The 20,693-nt window shown below is 38.2% G+C and overlaps 2 protein-coding genes across 2 annotated transcripts; both read right to left on the reverse strand.

Annotated features, from left to right (window-relative positions):
• Positions 1 to 2,371: 2,371 nt before the first annotated feature.
• LOC122489027 (trace amine-associated receptor 4) lies at positions 2,372 to 7,601 on the reverse strand. The gene is made up of 3 exons (XM_043590538.1): positions 7,249 to 7,601; positions 4,943 to 5,060; positions 2,372 to 4,001 (listed from the first exon to the last, which is right to left on the reverse strand). The coding sequence occupies exon 3, from the start codon at positions 3,941 to 3,943 to the stop codon at positions 2,900 to 2,902; it is 1,044 nt and encodes a 347-aa protein (XP_043446473.1). The 5' UTR covers positions 3,944 to 4,001; positions 4,943 to 5,060; positions 7,249 to 7,601; the 3' UTR covers positions 2,372 to 2,899.
• A 9,055-nt stretch (positions 7,602 to 16,656) lies between these two features.
• LOC122489028 (trace amine-associated receptor 3) lies at positions 16,657 to 17,758 on the reverse strand. Its single transcript, XM_043590539.1, has one exon. It carries the CDS (start codon positions 17,686 to 17,688, stop codon positions 16,657 to 16,659), a length of 1,032 nt encoding a protein of 343 aa, XP_043446474.1. The 5' UTR covers positions 17,689 to 17,758.
• Positions 17,759 to 20,693: the final 2,935 nt, after the last annotated feature.

Raw genomic sequence — 20,693 nt, forward strand, 5'->3', positions numbered from 1 at the left:
CCATTAGCCTCTGGAATGTCGTGTTTGGGATTAGGGGCAGAAGAAATCTCCTCCTGAAGGATTACATGACTGTAGTCATTAAAGAATAAACCAATACTTTACCAAGCATCTTCAAACCTAATTATGATTTTAAATACTGTCCTTTGATGATGATGATGATGATAATAATAATAATCATAATTTGCCAAAACATCTCAGGATCTAAATATGCTATATCTAAATGATTAAATTACAAGTACTGGCCTCAGGAAGCTATAAATATTCAACAGAACATGTAGATTCAGAGAGTATTGGGAATTCTCAACTGAATAGAGATGTTATTAAATGTATTTTGGAATAATGAGTAGTTCCTAATAGATAGTCTAGAGTGGGGATAGAGTCAAAAAAGCAAAAAGGTTCATAAACAGCATTTAGGATTTATATATATGTATATGGACATTAGAAACTTTAAGTATTAAGATGTCCTGCATGGATGTGTGATACCATTTAGCCAGGTCAAAGAATGGAGGGGGTTTGATTAACCAAATATTCTGATATTACTATAACAATTACTGTAGGGGCACGTAGGTAGCTTAGTCAGTTAAGCGTCTGACTTTGGCTCAGGTCATAATCTCACTGTTTTGTGAGTTCAAGCCCCACATCAGCTGGGCTGTCAGCACAGAACCCACTTCAGAGCCTCTGCCCTACCTCCCCCCCCAAAAATAAAAGAAAATAAATTACTGCAATAAAATGCACTTAATATTAAAGCTTATGCTAATGGTAACAAGATTTCTCTTTGCAACATACCAGTGTCTGAAAGTTATGAAAAGCAACCTTACTTCCTGCAAAAATAAGCAAAAGTTATAAATAAATCACATCAGCCACATACAAACTATTTGCAGATATAGTCTATTTGGCTGGAAGAGTCCTTCTATTGAACATCTCCATTTATGAAATTTCCCAATCTGTCAATCCATTAGATAATCAACAATATTTCTACATAACCAAAACTTTCAGTAAAATACTTCCGCCACTGAGGCATTAGGAAAGGAAGGGAAGATCTGACTTCTATTCTCGGGAATCTCACTATATGAGCATGAAAGCTTCATTTTGAGTGTTGCAAATGTTTCTGAGTCAGTAAGTCCTTTTCCACTATGTGCCTTTGCTGGCTCTGTCCCCCAGTTCCCCAGTACAACATCGTGCACATGTGACCAAAGAAAACAGGAATTAAATTCAGTTCAATTTCTACTTTACAAATAGGCTTTTTCTTCCATCTTCTTTCCCAAGAGAAGGAGTCCCTACTTGCCTAGAATTCTTTGCTTTGTAGTTGTTTACCTTGGTGGATTTGAGTAACTCCCATGTTCTTCAAAGTTTATATGTTTTAGTTATCCAGTGAACATGTTCAGAGATTTTAATGGGAAAGGAACCATCCCAGGCACTGTGGGATACAAAATGGAAAATATAAAGACATAGTGTCCCACAGAAGAAGTTTATAATCTAATGAGGAACCAACACACCGGTGCATACTCAACTCTGGCACAAAGCAGGAGTCAGAGAAATGGGTTTGGGGTGGAGGGTGTGCATAGAAGGAAGATGCTGGTTACATTGAGTTTGCGATCTTGGTAGAACATTCAAAATGGCAGTCTATTGGTAGTAAGAAATGAGGGGCTTGAGTTTGGAAGAAATGATAGGCTGCAAATAAATATACTTGAGAGAAAGATATATAGACATGAATATTGAAGCTGTGAGGTTAACTAAGGTTAAAGCAGGATTTCTTAACCATGAAACTATTGAAGTCTTAGGCCAGATAATCCTTTAGTGTGGGGGATATTCTGTGCATTGTAGACTCTTTAGCAGTGTTCCTTACCTCTACCCTCTAGATGTCAGTAGCATCCCTCCCTGGTTGTAAAAACCAAAAACATCTCCAGACACTGAATGGCCACAAAGGGCAAAACTGTCCCTGATTGAGAACCACCAGATTAGAGAAACAGAGGGATGGTATGAAGGATGAAAAGAAGGTTGTAAAGGACAAAATAAGTTTATGGGGTAGGAGAAGCAAGAGCAAGACAAAAAAAAGACATGAAGAGACATGTGCAGCATTAAGTATTATCTTAAAACTATGGGGTAGCGAAAGAACTTCAGTTGTGAATGAAACTCAACTTTAGTGAATAATTAGTATGTACACACAGACACCCAATGACATGGAAATACCACCTATGTGTATATACACAGGCTGTAAATATATACAACATATATAATTACATATTGAGAGGGAGAAAGAATATATTCCTAAACTCTTATTTATTCATTCTTCTCATTCAGTAAGACAGTCCAATTTTACCAAAATATTACAAAATTCACATCAATGCTTTTTGAAGAGGTTTAAGTCAGAACCAAAAAAAATGAAACTAGCTACAACTGTCTGCTTCCTTCTCCCCTTCCAAGTCAATCACATGCTAAATAATCCAGACTCCCAATGTTCTCAAGCTCTCTCCCTGGCTCCCCTAAGATAGAACAATAGTCTCATGAAAGATTTAGATAAACTCTGCTTGGCTGTCAATAAGTGTGAAGACCAACTCTGTCTCCTCTTCTGATGTTCATAAGAAAAAAAAAAAGATCTCCATTTGATTTAAGTCAAAGGAGTGAAATTCTAAATCTCTAATTTTGTGAATTCAGGAATCAGCAAGCCATGGGACAGAGTTTTTTATTGGAGATGCCTTCCCCAGAACTCCAGAAATTAACCATTTTGGTAGCTCTGGTAAACCCAGAAGGCTAGATCGATTGCTCCTACTTAGAGAGATGTCCATAACACCAACTGGAAGAATATGCTTATCCAGTAAGTTTATGGCCTTACCTTTGAGGAGGAGCATCCAACAAGATTCCTTACCAGGAAAGAATCTTACAGAATGGAGAGTATTGCCTAAGTATCTGCAGGATATAGGCTTAGGGTAGAAGAGTCAGCGTGGAAGATGGTTCCCGTGACAATCATCCGCAATGCCTTGCGAAACCAGGGATAAAACATGCCATATATGATGGGATTGAAAGTGGAGTTGAAATAACCCAGCCAGAGGAAGACATTGTACAAATCTGCAGGAGTTGTGAAATTAATGAAAGGGTCTGTGATTGTCAAGATGAAAAAGGGCAGCCAGCACAATACAAACACTCCCATGACTATGCTTAAAGTCTTGGTGGCCTTGCTTTCTTTTCTGGATGATACTTTCATTTTGCTTTCTGACCCAACGTGTTTCCTGGTAGGACCCATGCCAATTTGCTTAGTATGCTTCCTGGCTACGCTGAAAATGTGTATGTAAATCCCCACCATTACAGTCCCAGGTAGGAAGCAGGCTATAAAGGAAGCCAACACCCCCCAGAGCTTGTTAAATATCAATACACACAAACCTGTGCAGTCAATGGCTGCAACAAAGTCTTCTGCACCAACTATGTTTAATTCTGAGAATACCAGGCCAAAGGCAAAAAAAATTGGAATAGACCAACTGATGAGTAGAAAGACCTCTATTACAGGGATGGTAATTTTGGTGACATAATGCAAAGGGTCACAAACAGCATAGTAGCGATCCACTGAGATGAAGCAGAGGTGAAAAATAGAGGTGGTGCAGAGCATGATGTCACAGCAGCTGTGGACTTTGCAAAAGAGGTCTCCAAAATACCAGCAAGACTCAATGGACCTGACCATACTGAAGGGCATGACCACACAGCTCAACAAAAAGTCAGTTGTGGCCATGGAGAGAATCAGGAAGTTGGTTGGGGACTGGAGCTGCTTGAAGTGAGCGATGGAAATGATCACAACCAGGTTGCCCAACATGGTCATCACTATAGCACCAGTCATGACAACATACATGGCACACACACTCAGCACAGACCTCACATTTCTAGGGCATGAATTGTTGACCAAAGCAAAGCAAAATTGGACTTCCGGAGGATTCCAAAGTTCAGGTGAATTCATCGTCTTTGTCCTGTGGGTACTATTAATCTTTTGCAAAATTACTGTGCTCCTCTCTTTCCTGTGAGAGAAAGAAGAAAAACAATAAAAATCCCTGGTGGGCAAATTTTCAGAAAGGCCCAGGTAGCTGCATTTCCAATCTTAAACTGAACTTCCTACCGACCAAGAGCACTGCTTTCCAAACTTTAATGTACATACAAATCACCCAGGGGTCTTTCTAAAATACAGATTCTGTTTCTGGGGTGGAGGTTAAGAGTCTGGCTCTCAGGAGATGCCAATGCTGTTAGTCTAAGGATTATCCCTTAAGTAGGAAGGGACTAAAGACAACTGAATGAATATCCAATGTCTAAGTAACCCAGTTAAAACCACCTAAGTAACCCAGGTAAATGCCCATGTTCTGGCACTAATATGTAACCCTTACTTAGGATTCCAAATCTATAGGCAGATCAAGAATTTTCTCTATCCCACTTATATTAACCAATTTGATGGATAAAACCTGTCAAGAATTACTAGGACTTATGGAACTTTTATTTAATGTTTAGCTTCAAAAATAATTACAATCTAAAGATTGTGCCCCCCCCCCTCCCCCCCTTAACTTCTCTTGTGGGTATTTGCAAATGCTTTGGATCCTGTTGATTAATACATCCTATTCAGTTAAGGGAATATTTTTCTTTCCAATGTGAAGAATAAGTTTTTAGATTTTTAGAGCAATTTGTGGTCGACTGAAAATGTGCTAAAGTCTACAAAATTATACATGAATAATCTCCAAAAAGGGCAGGGGGATACTGAAATGATAAATTCTGTAAATCTTGTGTGTTACCTCCTTTCATTTAGCAACTCCATCCATGAATTCAAATTTAAGTTGAGGTCTCCTGGTCCCCAGATTGCAAGACTTATATTGGGAACAAATTTGACACATGGGCGTGCTCACTGTTTAAACTGTCACGTTACATAATTTATGTTGTTGCCTTTAAAAATGTGAAAATAATGAGACTGACTCACCCAGAGTATGGCAGAGGTTGGATTTGTTTTTCCAGTGCCCGGACTGGCTGTGTAATTCTGATGACCAAAGACAAGCATTACTGAGCTCTAAGGCCAGGTGGGTAGAGTGGACTTTGGCCTGAGAAGAAATGAAAACTCACTGGTCCATCGTAAAAACAAACCCACAATCATGTCCTCATGAAATTTACTTGGAAAACAGACTAAATGAGAATACAATTACCTTTGAAAATAATATTTACAGTATTTGCTACAATAGCTCAGCCATTTTTTTTTCCAATGTGTATTATTTGAAATTTTAACATCATGGCGCATTTTATTTGATCTGGATATAATAAGTTAATTTCTCAAATTAACATTTTTCTTTAGGTATGTTTTAATTTTGTCAATCAAATATTGTGCAATGGATTTGAACTTGAGAAACCAAACACAGGTAAGAAGGACAAAGACTTATTCAAATCCTTTTTAAACTGTAGCTTATCAATTTTGGAACATACAGCACAAATTATTTGGTTACTTATCACTTTAGCCACGAAATCTTAAATAATGGAATAATGAAATCTTAAATGCTCAATTAACTTCTTTAACAAATTAACTTTATTCTGCCTTTCATCTTATTTTTGTGAATTTAATTTTTTTCTTTAATTCTTTAAAAAATCATCCTTAAAGATAGCTGACAGGTACCAAAAAATTTCTTAAGCATTTCACTGCATATCCATAGACAGACAGCATTCTCATACAAAATAGGCACTCTTCAATTGTTTATGGTATAATTTTTGGAGTTTGAAGTTTCATTTTTGAAAATTTAATGCCTGAAAGAATTGATACAACTTAACCTCCTAGGTGTGTAAAGTGAATATCATTTATTTCATCTTATTTATTTATTTTTTTGTGGGAGGAAGCAGGGTATGAAACAGCTGCCCAAACTTAATAACATTATCTCATGTTTCAGATGCATGGTTACCTATATTAGGGAAGTGTTTAAACTTGTTTACTTACAAAGTCATTACGCGTGTGACTTGTGAAGGTAATGTCAAAGGTAATAGTGCTTTAAGCCCCTATCATAAACTCTTGGTCCCAAATTACAAAAGCAAGTAAGCAAATGCAAATATGGCTGCTGGTCTACTGCTTTGTTAAACAAAGAAATTGTCATGAAATCAAGTGCAGTCCGGCTTTTGTTATTTAATTTTTTTTTTTTTTTAACGTTTATTCATTTTTGAGACAGAGAGAGACAGAGCATGAACGGGGGAGGGTCACAGAGAGAGGGAGACACAGAACCCGAAACAGGCTCCAGGCTCTGAGCTGTCAGCACAGAGCCCAACGCGGGGCTTGAACCCGCGGGGCTTGAACCCACGGACCGTGGGATCATGACCTGAGCCGAAGTCGGACGCTTAACCGACCGAGCCACCCAGGCGCCCCTGTTTGTTATTTAAGAACATAACAGGGGCGCCTGGGTGGCTCGGTCGGTTAAGCGTCGGACTTTGGCCCAGGTCATGATCTCAGGGTCCGTGAGTTCGAGCCCCACATAGGGCTCTGTGCTGACAGCTCAGAGCCTGGAGCCTGCTTCCGATTCTGTGTCTCCCTCTCTCTCTGACCCTCTCCTGTTCATGCTCTGTCTCTCTCTGTCTCAAAAATAAACATAAAAAAAAAAAACTTAACAGACTAGATTCCTTTAGGTTGAAGACTCACTTCCAAAAGATATACAGTAATTTTTAATAAGATTAAATAAAGTTAAGGCCACTAAGACATCTCACTTTCAACCTAGGATATTATTATGACACTTCTTTTTCTTTTTACCAGTTACATTTCCGGGGGCCAAATGCATGACAGCACTGTAAACAATCACCCAATGCAAGCATAGAAAATTGTTAGTTTTTTTTCCTAAGAAGTAAAAAGAAACATTTGCAAACAACTCTGGAGAGGAGCAAGCATTGCATTGTCTTTTAGTTCAAATTTAATTATTTAAGGGAAAAGATAACATAATAAGGAAACAAACAAGGACTGAAATAATGATTTCAAAAACACAAAAGTCCCTCAGAATTGCAAAGAAAAAATGAAAAAGGACTCACGTAATAATTTTCCCCAAGCATTAAATACCTAAAATTCTATTAATATATATTTATTTCTCCAAAATAAGAAGGAAAATATTCATCTAGCTCAATAATGTATTACAAATACAGTGGAAATTTTAGGAAAGGACATATCAAACCTGCTTACTCAGGTCTGATTTTTCTTCTCTTGCTAAGTGACATAGTTCAGCTGCTTTACTTCTGAGACTATTTCTGTGGGGAAAAATGATTTTATCTTACCTTGACGTACATCACTTACGCAATAGTTTCCTAGGTAAGGGAGCTTGCTTGTGAATCAAATTCAAGAAAGAACTGCTGTGGGTTTTCCTATCATGGCCTGTTTAGAATTTTGGTGATTAAAAAAAAAAAAAGTCATCTGGCTTTATTTTTTAGACCAGTGTTTTAAATTTGATTCCTTTCAACATAAATCAGAAAAAGGATGAATGTATCTGATCTTTTTCTTCTTTTAATATATTCTCCTCTTGTTTACCAGAACTTGTCTGGCTAATTAGGTAATTTGGAGCTAAAGTCACTGTGAGATGAAATATCTGTTGTGCCAAGATTTCTTACCACACAACTGCTCATTGTGTCTCGCGGCTCTCCCCTCTGCTGACACCCGACCAGAAAAGGCACTTAGGCTCAAGTTCTTATAGGTGGTGCCCTGGCAGGCTATCCTGTGCGTGTACACACAAAATATGCCTCCTGAGGCTGCATCACCTCCTTCTGTCCTGCTTTTGACAGGCGTGTCCTTTAACAATCTTCCATGCGCTGCCGGCAAAGCCATTACAGCAGGTCACCAGAGAATTAGCTCTGGGAGGGCGAATCAGTGTCCTACTGTTCCTTTGGCTTCAGAGGAACAGCATGGAATAGGCTAGCACAAGGCCAAAGTGGAGACAAATGAGAAAAAGTGAAAAGAAGGGGGGTGGGTGGGTGGATAAGGAAGCAAAGAAGAAAGAGTGAGAAAGGAGAGAATTTGGTTAAAATCTAAAAAAGTGCTCACTCCACTTATTACCAAATGACAGGTGTTTTGAAGCACTGAGTTCTTTAATCCCTAGTGAAAAGTTGACTCATTTATACTATTGCAGGATTTCTTACCTCAGTACCGGGGATTCCTTGTCTAGTCTCTTCGAAGAATGAAGAGGGGGGCACAAAATGAGCCGCAGGCAAAAGCTTATTAGAGTATGAGATCAGTAAGGAAGAATAGTTTCGTAAAGAGAGCTTTCATAGCTCTGTTTAAAGAGAGGGGACTTTGGAAAGTGAACGCCTGACGACTATAGGCAAGAGTCCTTGTAAGGTTCTGGTCGCCCCCTGCTTCCCTTCCCCCATATTTCTTCTCAGGTTCTATGCTTATTGGCTTGGTAATTAGGTGCTGGGTTGTCCACTCCTGATTGGCTCATTTCCATTGTCTGAGGGATGGTCTATGGCCATACCATTCCTTGTGAGTCATACGTTTTATGGTGTACTTATTTTGAGTCTACTTATCTTTGCTCAAATTCCTGAGGGAAACCTGAGGGGGAGTAGGTGGGGTCTGTTACGTTCTTAAGAGGACCCTTACGCCTTGAGGGGGTTCGCTGTGGTCAGACCTGCCAGCATTGCTCCAAAAAATGTGTTTTTCCCCACCCAGGGACCTCAGGTCCTATCCTTTCCCTCTCTCTCTGCCTACGGAATCCTATCTTTTCCTATCAGTATTTTTTCCTTATGCTACCATGCACGGGTCAGTGATATTCATACTGCAATGAAGTCCATAATTTTCCAAATGAGGATCCTAACCACGCAAAAAGCAGTAAGAACCATTGCTTCAAACCAACCAAATGAAAAGCGAAAACTTCTTTCACCGTGTGAGTATTTTCATGATCCCTGGGGGAAGGTGCTTCTATTAGGGCACCATAGTCCTAAACACTAAGCTTCAGGTCGTTTACATGGATAATTTTATCACCCATCAGGGACATAAAACTGTTATATCTAAATACTCAATGCTTTAGAGAGCATCAAAGTTTAGGTATTTAGAAAACATTGAATCAAATTATTCATATTGAGAACTAGCAAAAACTAACTTTATTCCATCCTCTGGGGATTTTTCTTTATAAAATGAAAACCCTTGGTGAATGGGGACAGTTAGAGGATGTTGGGTTTTCCTTCAATGCTCATCTGGGTTTATAAAACTTCTCTTTCCAAATGTCTTCCTCGATATAGAACTAATAACTTCATGGCATATTTTTATAAATTCTCATTCTATTGGGCAGGGTCCATTCAGGAAAGTAGAAAGGTACATTGTTGTTTTAACAGAGAGAAATCAACTGTGAAGTTGTTTTAAGAGCTAGTGGAGGACTTATGACCTATTGGTGGCTTTAAGAGTTTGTCCAGGTGAGGGGCGCCTAGGTGGCTCAGTCGGTGAAGCGCCCAACTCTTGATTTCGGCTCAGGTCATGATCTTACAGTTCGTGAGATTGAGCCTGGCTTCAGGCTCTGCATGGACAATGCAGAGCCTTCTTGAGATTCTCTCTCTTTCTCTCTCTCCTCTCTCTCTGCCCTCCCCTGATTGCGCGCTCTCTCTCTCTCTCTCTCTCTCAAAATAAATAAATAAACATTAAAAGAACAATAACAACAGTTTATCCAGGCTCACACCAAGGCTCGAATGCTTCAATGGTGTTTGACTAAGCAAAATTATTTAGCATGAAGATTACTCCTCAGTGAGCTTCTGAGATGATGAAGCATAAAGCACACACTTAGCTGCTACAGTCAGATTCTGAGCTGTCCGATCCATCATCCCAGCTCTCCTGGGGCACAGGGACTTTTGGAGCCCCAGGACTTAATTATTACTAAAAGAGCTTAATTTGCAAAAAGAAAAAACAATTGCATCCTTTTGACCTTAAGAAGATCTTTTCTTTCCTTGGCATTAATTTACCAGCAGCCCACTCTCAGTGGCTTATCCCCCAAGTTGAATAAAGTAATATAGGATAAAGTATAAATAAGAATAAAGTAAGTAAAATAAAAGAAATAAGAATCAAGTTATAGAGACTAAAATAAAGATCAAAGAATAAAGTAAAAAAGAAAAAAGAATGGAAGGAAGGAAAAGACAAACCAGACCAACAGGTACCTATAAATTGCACACTTGAATTTTCAGAAGGATTTCCTTCATACACTAAATAACTAATAGATCTAAATTAAACGCGAGATTTACATGGTTCAGGTCAGGTATATTATACTTGAAAAACTTTGCAAAATATGTGTTCATCTGCCCTATGTTTTCTTTTCCCTCACTAAAATTCAAATTTCCAGAGGACAGGGTTTAGTTCTAGCTTATCACTATGTTCTGTTCTGTATCCCTCTGGGTAGACACTGATAACTAAGCACTGTATTGAACCACAAAGGGAGAAGTGATATAATGCAATCATGGAAATGCAGTAAAATAAACATCAAAAAGCAAACAACTAAGGTGTTTGCTGATATACTCAATAAATAGATACGTGCTCACATGGATATTTATTGCAGCATGATTTGTTACCACAGAGATCAGAAACAGTAGAAATCCAGTTATATACATTATGATACTTCCAAATAATGGAATATTTTTTAGAGCTTTTGAAAAATTAGGAAAAACTGTTTCCTGATAGAGAATGAATCCCTAATATTACTAAGTGAAGCAATCAAGTTGCAGAACAGCATGTATAGTATTTTGCCATCTTCAAAAAAAGTACGTGAGAACAATGTGTACATATATGATTGTGGATGTGCCTGTGTATTTCTAGAAAGATACACAGGAAAGTAATTGCCTCTGAAAAAGCAGTCTGTAAGCCAGAAGGACAGATTAGAGGGAAATTTATTTTTTAGTGCACAATTCTTTCTTCCTTTTGCATTTTTTAATATGCAAGCAGTCTCTTTAAAATTTTTTCAAAAGATTTAAAAAAAAGTTTAATGTTAATTTATTTTTGAGAGAGAGAGATACAGAGTGCAAGCAGGGAAGGGGCAGAGAGAGAGGGAGACACAGAATCTGAAGCAGGTTCCAGGCTCTGAGCTGTCAGCACAGAGCCTGACATGGGGCCCGAACTCGCAAACTGTGAGATCATGACCTGAGTCAAAGTTGGATGCTCAACCGACTGAGCCATCCAGGCGCCCCTCAAAAGATTTTTTTGAAGTTTTTCTTTATATCATCTAAATGTATTATTTATTTATTTTTATCATTTTTATTTACTTTACTTATATCATTTAAATTTATTAATTAAAATTTTGCATATAAAAACCCTTATATTCATGCTTGTGAAGGATCTGTAATTCAAATTTGTAGTATTAATATAGTTTACATCCAGTTTAAAAGTAATCTTTGTATATGTGTCATTTTCAGTATGTGTAATGTTTAAAAGAATTTAGTATGTTAGGGCATTTATCACCATAGCTTTGTGATTCCCACTTAAAATGTGTTTTTATTTTTTTTCTTTTTATATTCTTAAAACTTTTTATTGTAGTACAACACAAACCCAGTAAATGCACAAATATCAAGCATACAGCTTATGAGATTTTGAATACATATAGACCTGTATAGCCATAGTCCAGGAGAGACCTAGAATATTTCCAGTATGTAGATGGTTCTCTTGTGCCCCTTTCTAGTCACCTCTTCCCGTATGGGTAACCACTATTCTGACTTTTTTCATCAAAAATTAGTTTTTCCTGTTCTTGCAATTTTTTTAAAAGTGTCTTTATTTATTTAGTAATCACTACACCCAATGGGGTTTGAACTCAATACCCAAGATCAAGAATCATATGCTCCTCTGACTGAACCAGCCAGACGCCCCTCCTGTTCTTGCTATTTTTATAAATGGAATCACAGTATATATAAATGCAGCGGTGCCTTGATCTCATGTCAGGTAACCAAATATATATGGAACTGGTTCTGGGCTTTCTATTCCGTTCTATCCTTTCACCATTATAACACTGTCTTACTTACTATAGCTTTGTAGTAGTAATCAATATTTGGTAGTGGAAGGTCCTCTTCGTTCTTCTTCAAGATTGTTTTCTATATCTTATGCATTTCCACATGAACATTTTAGAATCAGCCCTTCAACTTACACACACACACACACACACACACACACATCTTGATGGGCTTTTGATTGGGATTGCATTTAACCTATACATCGACAGGGAGCATTGTCATCTTCAATCCATATTGAGAATTTAAATCCATTAGTATGGAATATTTTCCTACTTCTTTAGGGCTTTTTCATTAAGTTTTTAAATATTAATTCAGTGTAGTCGAAATATAGTGTTATATTTGTCTCAGGTAGATAATACAGGGATTCAACAATTCCATACATTACTCAGTGCTCGTCGTGATAAGTGAACTCTTTAATCCCCATCACCTATTTCACCCATCCCCTCACCACCTACCTCCTCTCTGGTATTCACCAGTTTGTTCTCTATTGTTAACAGTCTGTTTCTTGGTTTGTCTCTCTCTTTCTTTCTCTTCTTGTTTTGTCTTTGTTTTGTCTCTTAAATTCTTTATATGAGTGAAATCATATAGCTTTTGTATTTCTCTGACTGAATTATTTTGCTTAGCATTATACTCTGTCGCTCCATCCATGTCGTTGCAAATTAAAAAGATTTCATTCCTTTTAATGGCTGAATAATATTGATATACATGTATATTCCACCTCTTCTTTATCCATTCATGGACACTTGGGCCGCTTCCATAATTTGGCAATTATAAATAATGCTGCAATAAACAGGGATGCATGTATCCCTTTGAATTAGTGGCTTTGTATTTTTTGAGTAAATACCCAGTAGTAAGATACTGGATCATAGAGTACTTCTGTTTTTAACTTTTTGAGGAAAAGCCATACTGTTTTCCAGACTGCCTGCGGCAGTTTGCATTCCCACCAACAATGCAAGAGGGTTCTTTTTCCTCTACATCCTTGCCAACATTTGTTCTTTCTTCTGTTTTTTTTTTCTTTTTTTGATTTTAGCCATTCTAAAAGGTGTGAGGTATATCTCACTGTGGTTTTGATTTGCGTTTCCTGGATGATGAGTGATGTTAAGCATCTAGTGTGTCTGTTGTCCATCTGGATGTCTTCTTTGGAAAAATGTCTGTTCATGTCTTCTGCCTATTTTTTAATTGGATTATTTGTTTTTGGCTGTTGAGTCGTGTAAGTTCTTTAAACATTTTTGATACTAACCTTTTATAGGATAGGTCATTTGCAAGTATAATCTCCCATTCAGTAGGTTATCTTTTAGTTTTGTTGATTGTTTTCCTTTGCTGTGCAGAAGCCTCTTATTCTGTTGTATAAAATCTGTTATTAAATAATTAATTTAACCATGATTTTTAAGTTGAAAGGCCCAAGAAAAGTTTGGTAAGTCTATAAATGGTATTATAATTGCTAAGAATCTTAAATTACCGGATCGCTTGGGTGGCTCAGTCAATTGAACATCTGACTCTTGATTTTAACTCAGGTCATGATCCCAGGTCATGAGATCGAGACTTGTGTCAGGCTTCATACTGAGCGTGGAACCTGCTTGGGATGCTCTCACTCTCTTTCCCTCTGCCCCTTCCCCTGCTCATGCTCTCTCTTTCTCTTTAAAATAAAAAAAATAATAAAATAAAACAAAAGAATGTTAAAATTACCATATTTGTAAGCCATTAAGTCTACAAGAGTTTCTAAGTACTAGGAAATGTTTTATGCATTAGTCTGACAAATTTTCAAGAGGGAAATTAAGGGTTGCTCTTGGCTAACTCAGTTGGTAGAGCATGGAACTCTTAATCTTGGGGTCGTGAGTTTAAGCTCCATGTTGGGCGTGGAGACCACTTAAAATAAAATTAAATAAAATTAAATAAAATTAAAAAAATTAAAAACTACAAAAAAGAGAAGTTGAACATTTTGATAAATACAAGTAAAATATTAAGATAATTCAATTAAATAGCTGTATTTGCCCCTTAAAGATGTTAGAAGTTACTAACTGTGGAAATAGAGTAACTATATTCTGTTTATAAATTATAGTTTATATGTTACCATTAAATAAAAGTTATTAGTTAAATAAGATTTTAAAGGAAGAGCTACGTTTTTCAATATTATTATTTTGTAAGTGAAAGATTAATTTTAGAAGCCAAAATTACCTCAAATACTCTTTTCTATACACAAAAAGGACACCATAAATCTTACATTGATGACTGATCCTAAAAATAAAAAGTTTGTCAGGTAGAGGAGAAAGGCAAGTTGCCCCCAGGTAGGACTAACAGAAGAATGATTTATTGGGCACCAACAATCCCTTCAGAGAAGTGACTAAATGTGAAAACACAAAGAAAGGCCAAGTTGGGTTTGGACAGACTTGATGTTTTTGAGAAGAATTTCAAAACTTTGTCTTAGAGCAATGAAAGCTACACTCACCATGTGTCTAGCAGGAAACAGATGGCACAATCAACCTGGGTGATTGAGGATAGTTTAATAAAGGGACTATTTACAATGATGTGGGCAGCATTAAGAAAACCAGCAAGAAACAACCTAGTATCCAGGGGCAGCAATAGCATAGAGTCACCACCCTGTGGGGCCCTAAGTGACAGGGAGAGGGAGTGGCTATGGGAACTTGAGAGAATAGTTGTATGGAGAGGGACTCCACATGTCCTTTCCTGTATGAAGTCAGCCAACTCCAGGGCAATGTAACAGAGAGGTTATCTGCGTTACCCTGATTTCAACTTCTGTCCATCCTTCGATCTCTTGCGGGTGCTTCTCATTGGTAGAATGCCATTGGACACCCCACAGCAAGGGACCCCCTTAATCCTAATCTTAATCTGTGCTCCCCACTAGTGTAAATAGAGGGAATCTAGCATAGAAACAATGGAAGATATTTAAGAAGAAAGTTGTTAACTTCAGAAAACTGTGTAGAGTAGATCAGAAAGCTGTGAAACCTGAGGCAAGAACACTAGTTAACACAGATGGGAGGGAAGGCATATGATGAATATTTATATCCTTTACTGAGGACTCAATATCTATATCAATGAATAGAGACTTTTCCTATAGCCTTAGAGCTATCTATTACATGCATTGCCTAGCTGAATCTATTCCAATAGATTATTCCATTTATATTTAGAATAGATTTCTATCTACAGTCAGCAAGTCAGTTGTAAGGTCTTCATCTGTGATAATTTTTTTAAAGTAATCTTTGCACTCAATATGGGGCTCAACGTCACGATCCCGAGATCAGGAGTCATATGCTTTGCCGACTGAGCCAGCCAGGCCCCCTGGTCGTCAACTGTGAGGGAAGAGGTATACTTGGGTGGTGTCCACAGTCTTTTGGGACTCTCAGGAAGAAGGAGCCAGGCAGTGCTACTCATACCCAATCTCTCTCCCTCTTGTCTCAAGACGAGCAGTTGCATTGCATTAGCAAATATTTTGGCAGGCATTCAATTATGCATTTATTACACCCCTTTGCTTTTCTACCAACAAGTACAGGGAATGAAAACTGTAATGATGGTGAAGAGGAATCATCCTTATGGAATCATGTTGTCCTTCAAGGCACAAGTGGAGCCCAATGATTGTCCATAGCTGGACCTAGAACATGGATGTCAGGGTATGGTGAGAGAAGGGCTTAGAAGAGAGTCCGGAAAAAGCCAGAATTAAATTTGCCTATTCAAAGTCTGACCTAAAGCTGAACTTGGATTCAGGAGCAATCTGCCCTCCTTCTGCTCCTCCTCTTTTCCATCCCACAACTTAATCCAGCGTAGGACAGGATGTGCACATGGTTGCTACACGTATGCATGTGTTTTCCAATCTATCAGATAAAAGGAAGTTTCTGTTTTTTCTTAATGTTTCACAGAAGAATCACTGGAAGGATTCTCACCAAACATTCATGATCTGACTTAAATCATAGGCATTGTGGTGTAGATGAAATTTATTTGGCAGGATGGCAGGGCAACTTACAGAGAAAATGATTTAAACGAGTACAGGAAGAGGCTTTGTGATTGCTGGCAGGTGGTGTAGACACAGCACGCAGAGGAAGAAGGTGGGGACAAAGAAACAGGAAGTCATTTCAAATATAAACCACGGAGTGAGAAATCACAAGGATAAAAGCTCAAATTGCATATGATGATTTGTAATCAACTGCTTCTCCAATGGGCAGCTCTTTGTAGTAAGCTTCGGGGTGTCAGGAAATGACTGAATAATTCATATAATGATGGTTAATAATTCTCCCAAACCAAACAATAAAGGAGACTGACTGCTAGTTGGTAGTAGAGACCAACCTTATGTCACACTTTCTCCATGGGTCCGCAGGCCTCAATAATCTATTTTCTGAATTCCTAGAGTGGAGTCAGCAACCAAAACCATTAGCACTTTATTTTCTTTATTCTTACATTGATTCTTTTATGGGTTTATAATTGTCTCATGTGTGTAAGTAGAGGCCAACCTATTCTGAAATGTTTTATACTTCTTTTGTGTATTTTCCCCCAGTCAGATGGGAGTGTTGATTAGATAGAGGTCACAGTTAATACACGGCTGATGCCTGATGCGTCAAAGATACTGAAGGTAACTGTTGCGCACGTTAGGAGACACTTATCCGGATTACTGAAATTTAATAGTATCATTAATGCGAGGCATGAGGCCAAAATGATAAGTCTCATTTTCAATACTCTCTTCACTTTTGTAATAGCTTTTTTTTTTTTTTATTAATGAGCCTCAGGAAATAGGTTTGCAGTTCCTGAGTGAGAGCTAAATATTTTGCCTGACAATATGTACTTAAGAGCTTTCCGAAACCACGGGTAAAAAAACCCATGAATGAGGGGGTTGCAAGTAGAGTTGAAGTACCCAAGCCACACTAAAAGGTCAAGTACTATTATGGGAGTGGAATAGTCTAAGTATGGGTCTATCAAGACAGCAAGAAAGCAAGGCAGCCAGCATGCTAAAAACACCCCCATTACTATTCCCAGGGTCTTAGCTGCTTTCCTGTCCTTTTTCTTAGATAAGTTTTTTTTCACTTCCACCTTTGTGTTTTCAGGCATGTTGCTGATAACTTGAGCATGTCGTTTGGAAACAAGAAAGATTTTGCCATAAATACCAACCATGATGGAGCCAGGAGTAAAGAAACATGTAGTGAACAATATCGTCCCCCAAAATTTGTTGAACGTAAGTGCACAGAAATGGAAACAAGCAACAAGAATCTCGTAGCTCTGCATGCCGGCAACGTTGGCCTCGGATAGAACTAAACTGAATGAAAAAAGAGCAGGTGCCGACCAGCAAAATGCTAACAGTCGCTTTATCATGGAGGTGGTCATTGTGGTCGCATAGTGTAAAGGGTAGCACACGGCATAAAATCGATCAATAGCAATGGAACAGAGGTGGAAAATGGAGGTTAGGCTAAGCATCATGTCAAAGCTTGCATGGAATTTACAAAAGCCATCCCCAAAATACCAGCAGCTCTCCACTGATCGCACCATGCTGTATGGCATGATGACAAAACCCAGAAGGAAGTCGGTGGTTGCCATGGAGAGGATCAGAAAGTTTGTGGGAGAGTGAAGCTGTTTGAAATGTGATATGGAAATCATTATAACCAAGTTTCCAAAGATAGTGATAAACATGGCTGCAGTCATAATTGAATACATTATCACTCGGACATGCAAAGAGCGGTTTACGGGAGGACAAGATTTATTCCCAAATTTTGGACAACCAGATAAGTCTTCAGGAATATAAATTGGATCCATAGTGCTTTATCACTTAAAAGTCCCTGTTCTAGGAAGATGAGTCTGTGTTTCCTCTCCTCTTAAAAATGATTCCAGGAAACTTCAGCTCCTAAGTGCATAAAAAAAAAAAGCATTAATTGCATAAAAAAAGACATCTGTTATGAATTCATTTCAATTTCCATTCATTTAAATATTTAAAATTATGCCAATTGTGGTTGCGCTCTTAGTTATTTGCTGCATTAGGGCAGGAAAAGTTTCAACTACTTATTCTTTCCTGTTCTATTTTATTCTATTCCACTCATCCATTTGTTCATTCGACCTGGGTTTATCTATTGATTGCTCTGTTCTTTTTAAGGTATTGAGAGCTTCTTAAGAGTTTATTCCACTTGTATAGGGATCTGTAATAGTCAAACCCATGAAGCAGAGAATACAATAGTGGTTACCAGTATGGGGGAGGTGGGGAGTTATTGTTCAATGGATACAAAGTTTTAGTTATGCTACATGAATAAATTCTAGAGGTCTGTTGTACATCAGAGTGCCTATAGTTAATAATATGGTATTGTGTACTTCAAAATATGTTAAGAGGGTAAATCTCATGTAAGTGTTCTTAACACACACACACACACACACACACTCACATGCACACACACGCACACAACTAAAACTAAAAAGAAAGGGCCAGAACTTGTTGGGTATGTCCCTTACCTTGACTATGGTGATGGTATCACAGGTGTATGATGTCCAAACTAATCAAATTGTGCAGTTCTTTGTCTATCAATATACCTCTCAATAAAGCATGTTTAAGGAAAAAGAATTTATGGTCAACTTTTACCTTGAGCAACCACTTTTCTAGAAACTCCTTTGCACTACAACAAGTTAACATCTCTCATCATAAAAATACTTAATACACAAAAGCTAAGTGAAATCGCAGTGTTTTTCTTTAGGTATTCTTTCAATAATTTAAACTCTTCGTTTTAAAGAGTCTGCAGATGTTGTAAGAGTTATAAATGGCATATAGCTGTTGAAATACAAGGAAAACCACGTACCTATGGGTCAAACCATGCACCTGGGCTAACGCTTCAAAGTTTCTCTACTCTCTACTCCCTTCCTCTCCTCTCCTCTCTCCTTCTCTTCTGCCCTTCCTTCTTTGTTCCCCTCCCCTGTATTTCTGGAGTGTTGTCATTCATCTGAAATTCTAACTACTGGACATATATGCCATCCCCGAGTGACTCAGAAGTATCACAAATTTCATATTCACAGACTTGGGTGAGTCAAATCTCACGTAACTGCTGTTGGTCACAGTGGGCTGAATAAGAGATGATGGACAAATTGCGTAAGTCCAACCTCTCAGTAAGTTATCGCACCTCCCTGCTCTTTACTTTGGGACGCCACCATGAAAAACCACTGGCTGGTTCTGGAGAAGCTAGACACCGTGCGTCTCACAAAGCATCAAATCTACTTAGTGAGCTACAGAAAGACAAGTCCAATCTTGTCCGAGTCAGACACAAGAGACACTCTTGCCCTACGTCACATTCTTCCAAGCCACAGAGATTCAACCATAGTGTACATTTGGCAAGTTCATCTACTTAGACAGACTCAACTTAGTTTTGCCTTTAGAACCCTAAGGAAGGAACCTAAGGAAAGGTTCCTTACTGGTCTCAAAGTGTCAGGAGTTCCTTTCATTCCTTCTGATTCTGTCTCTCTTTCCTGATTGACAGGGAAAAGTAAAAGAACCTGGTCATGACAGAAAAACCTGTTCAATGTAGTTGGAGAAGCATCTTTTCCCAAGTCTCAGGAAGGTTTCTCTTCAGAAAGTCTTAGGGGGATCCTTTTTGAGCTGACTGCTCCATGTGGCTCTCCTGTTTGCTCTGGGTTAGGGACGTACTTACTTCCAAAGGAGAGGGGGCAAAATATCCTTGGATTAGGGGTTCTTCTTCTAGTGTGAGCGTTACCTCTCACTAGCTGTGAGCTCCCGGGAAAAGGAGGTGTGCTAGAATCGATGGCCTTTCAGAGGCTCTGAAAATCTGTGAATGATTGGTACCCGAAAGGTCCTTGGTTTTAAATTATCTTCTCCTAAAAAAAATAGAAAGTGGAAAAACAGAGAAACAAGATGAAAGGAAAACATAGAATAAAGGATGTGGCTCAATGCAGGAATTCACTGAATAGTACTTTCAGTCCTGAGGCACATCTGACCAAGATCACGGATTTGTTTCTCTCCACTGTAGACGCTCCTCCACTCCTCATTGCCTCTCTTTCTTCTTTGGTTTTCACCAAGGAAAGGTTGTGAGCATCTAACCTGGGCCCCATTTTAGCATATAAGTGATAGCAGTCGACAAACAGTTGTTGAATGTATTATCTGTGTTAAAATATACATCAGCTCGCATCTTGTCTTTTCTTGCCTTTATAATCAACTCTAAGTAACAGCTAAATCTTATCAGACACAATTTTTTTAATATACTACCTTGAGGCAAGGAACCTGTCGGATCTCATTCACCCCTGGATTCTCAGCACCTTGGTTAGTGCTTGTGGCAGACACTAGGTACCTATTTTTGAACAAATAAAAGTAAAAAGAAAGGGCAAATTATGTCTTTTTAAAAATATCTGCATTGTTCCAATTAAAGCAGTTGCTTCAATGTACTTGAAACTTTGCTGTAAAGGAATGGACTAGACCCGGGAGCACAGTTTGTGAACATACCTTCCAGGATTCAATTGCTTCTGATGGTGTTGCAAAATAATCCCTCATTATTTAGACAACGTTTAGACAGGCAGACAGGAGGGATTGCTGTAGACATACTCTATTGATCCCTTAGGCTAGTGATAAGAGGATTAAAGATAGTAAGTTCAGATAAATACAAAGATGTCAGTAAAAGAAAAAAAAAAAAAAGCTGCTGAGTGTTTTAGTTAAATGCACCCAGGAGGTGGTGGTGATGGTGGCATAAAATTCCATTGGTGTTTCATGAACACATTAAAATGATATGTGTTTAAATGATATGTTTAAAATGAAATACTGGCCCTTTTCAGCCCCT

Source organism: Prionailurus bengalensis, chromosome B2 (assembly GCF_016509475.1).
Source record: "Prionailurus bengalensis isolate Pbe53 chromosome B2, Fcat_Pben_1.1_paternal_pri, whole genome shotgun sequence".
In the NCBI taxonomy this organism is placed as follows: domain Eukaryota; kingdom Metazoa; phylum Chordata; class Mammalia; order Carnivora; family Felidae; genus Prionailurus; species Prionailurus bengalensis.

What these genes read in the sequence shown, in the direction of transcription:
- LOC122489027 (XM_043590538.1), bottom strand. Translation starts at nt 3,943, where the DNA reads ATGAATTCACCTGAACTTTGGAATCCTCCGGAAGTCCAATTTTGCTTT.
- LOC122489028 (XM_043590539.1), bottom strand. Translation starts at nt 17,688, where the DNA reads ATGGATCCAATTTATATTCCTGAAGACTTATCTGGTTGTCCAAAATTT.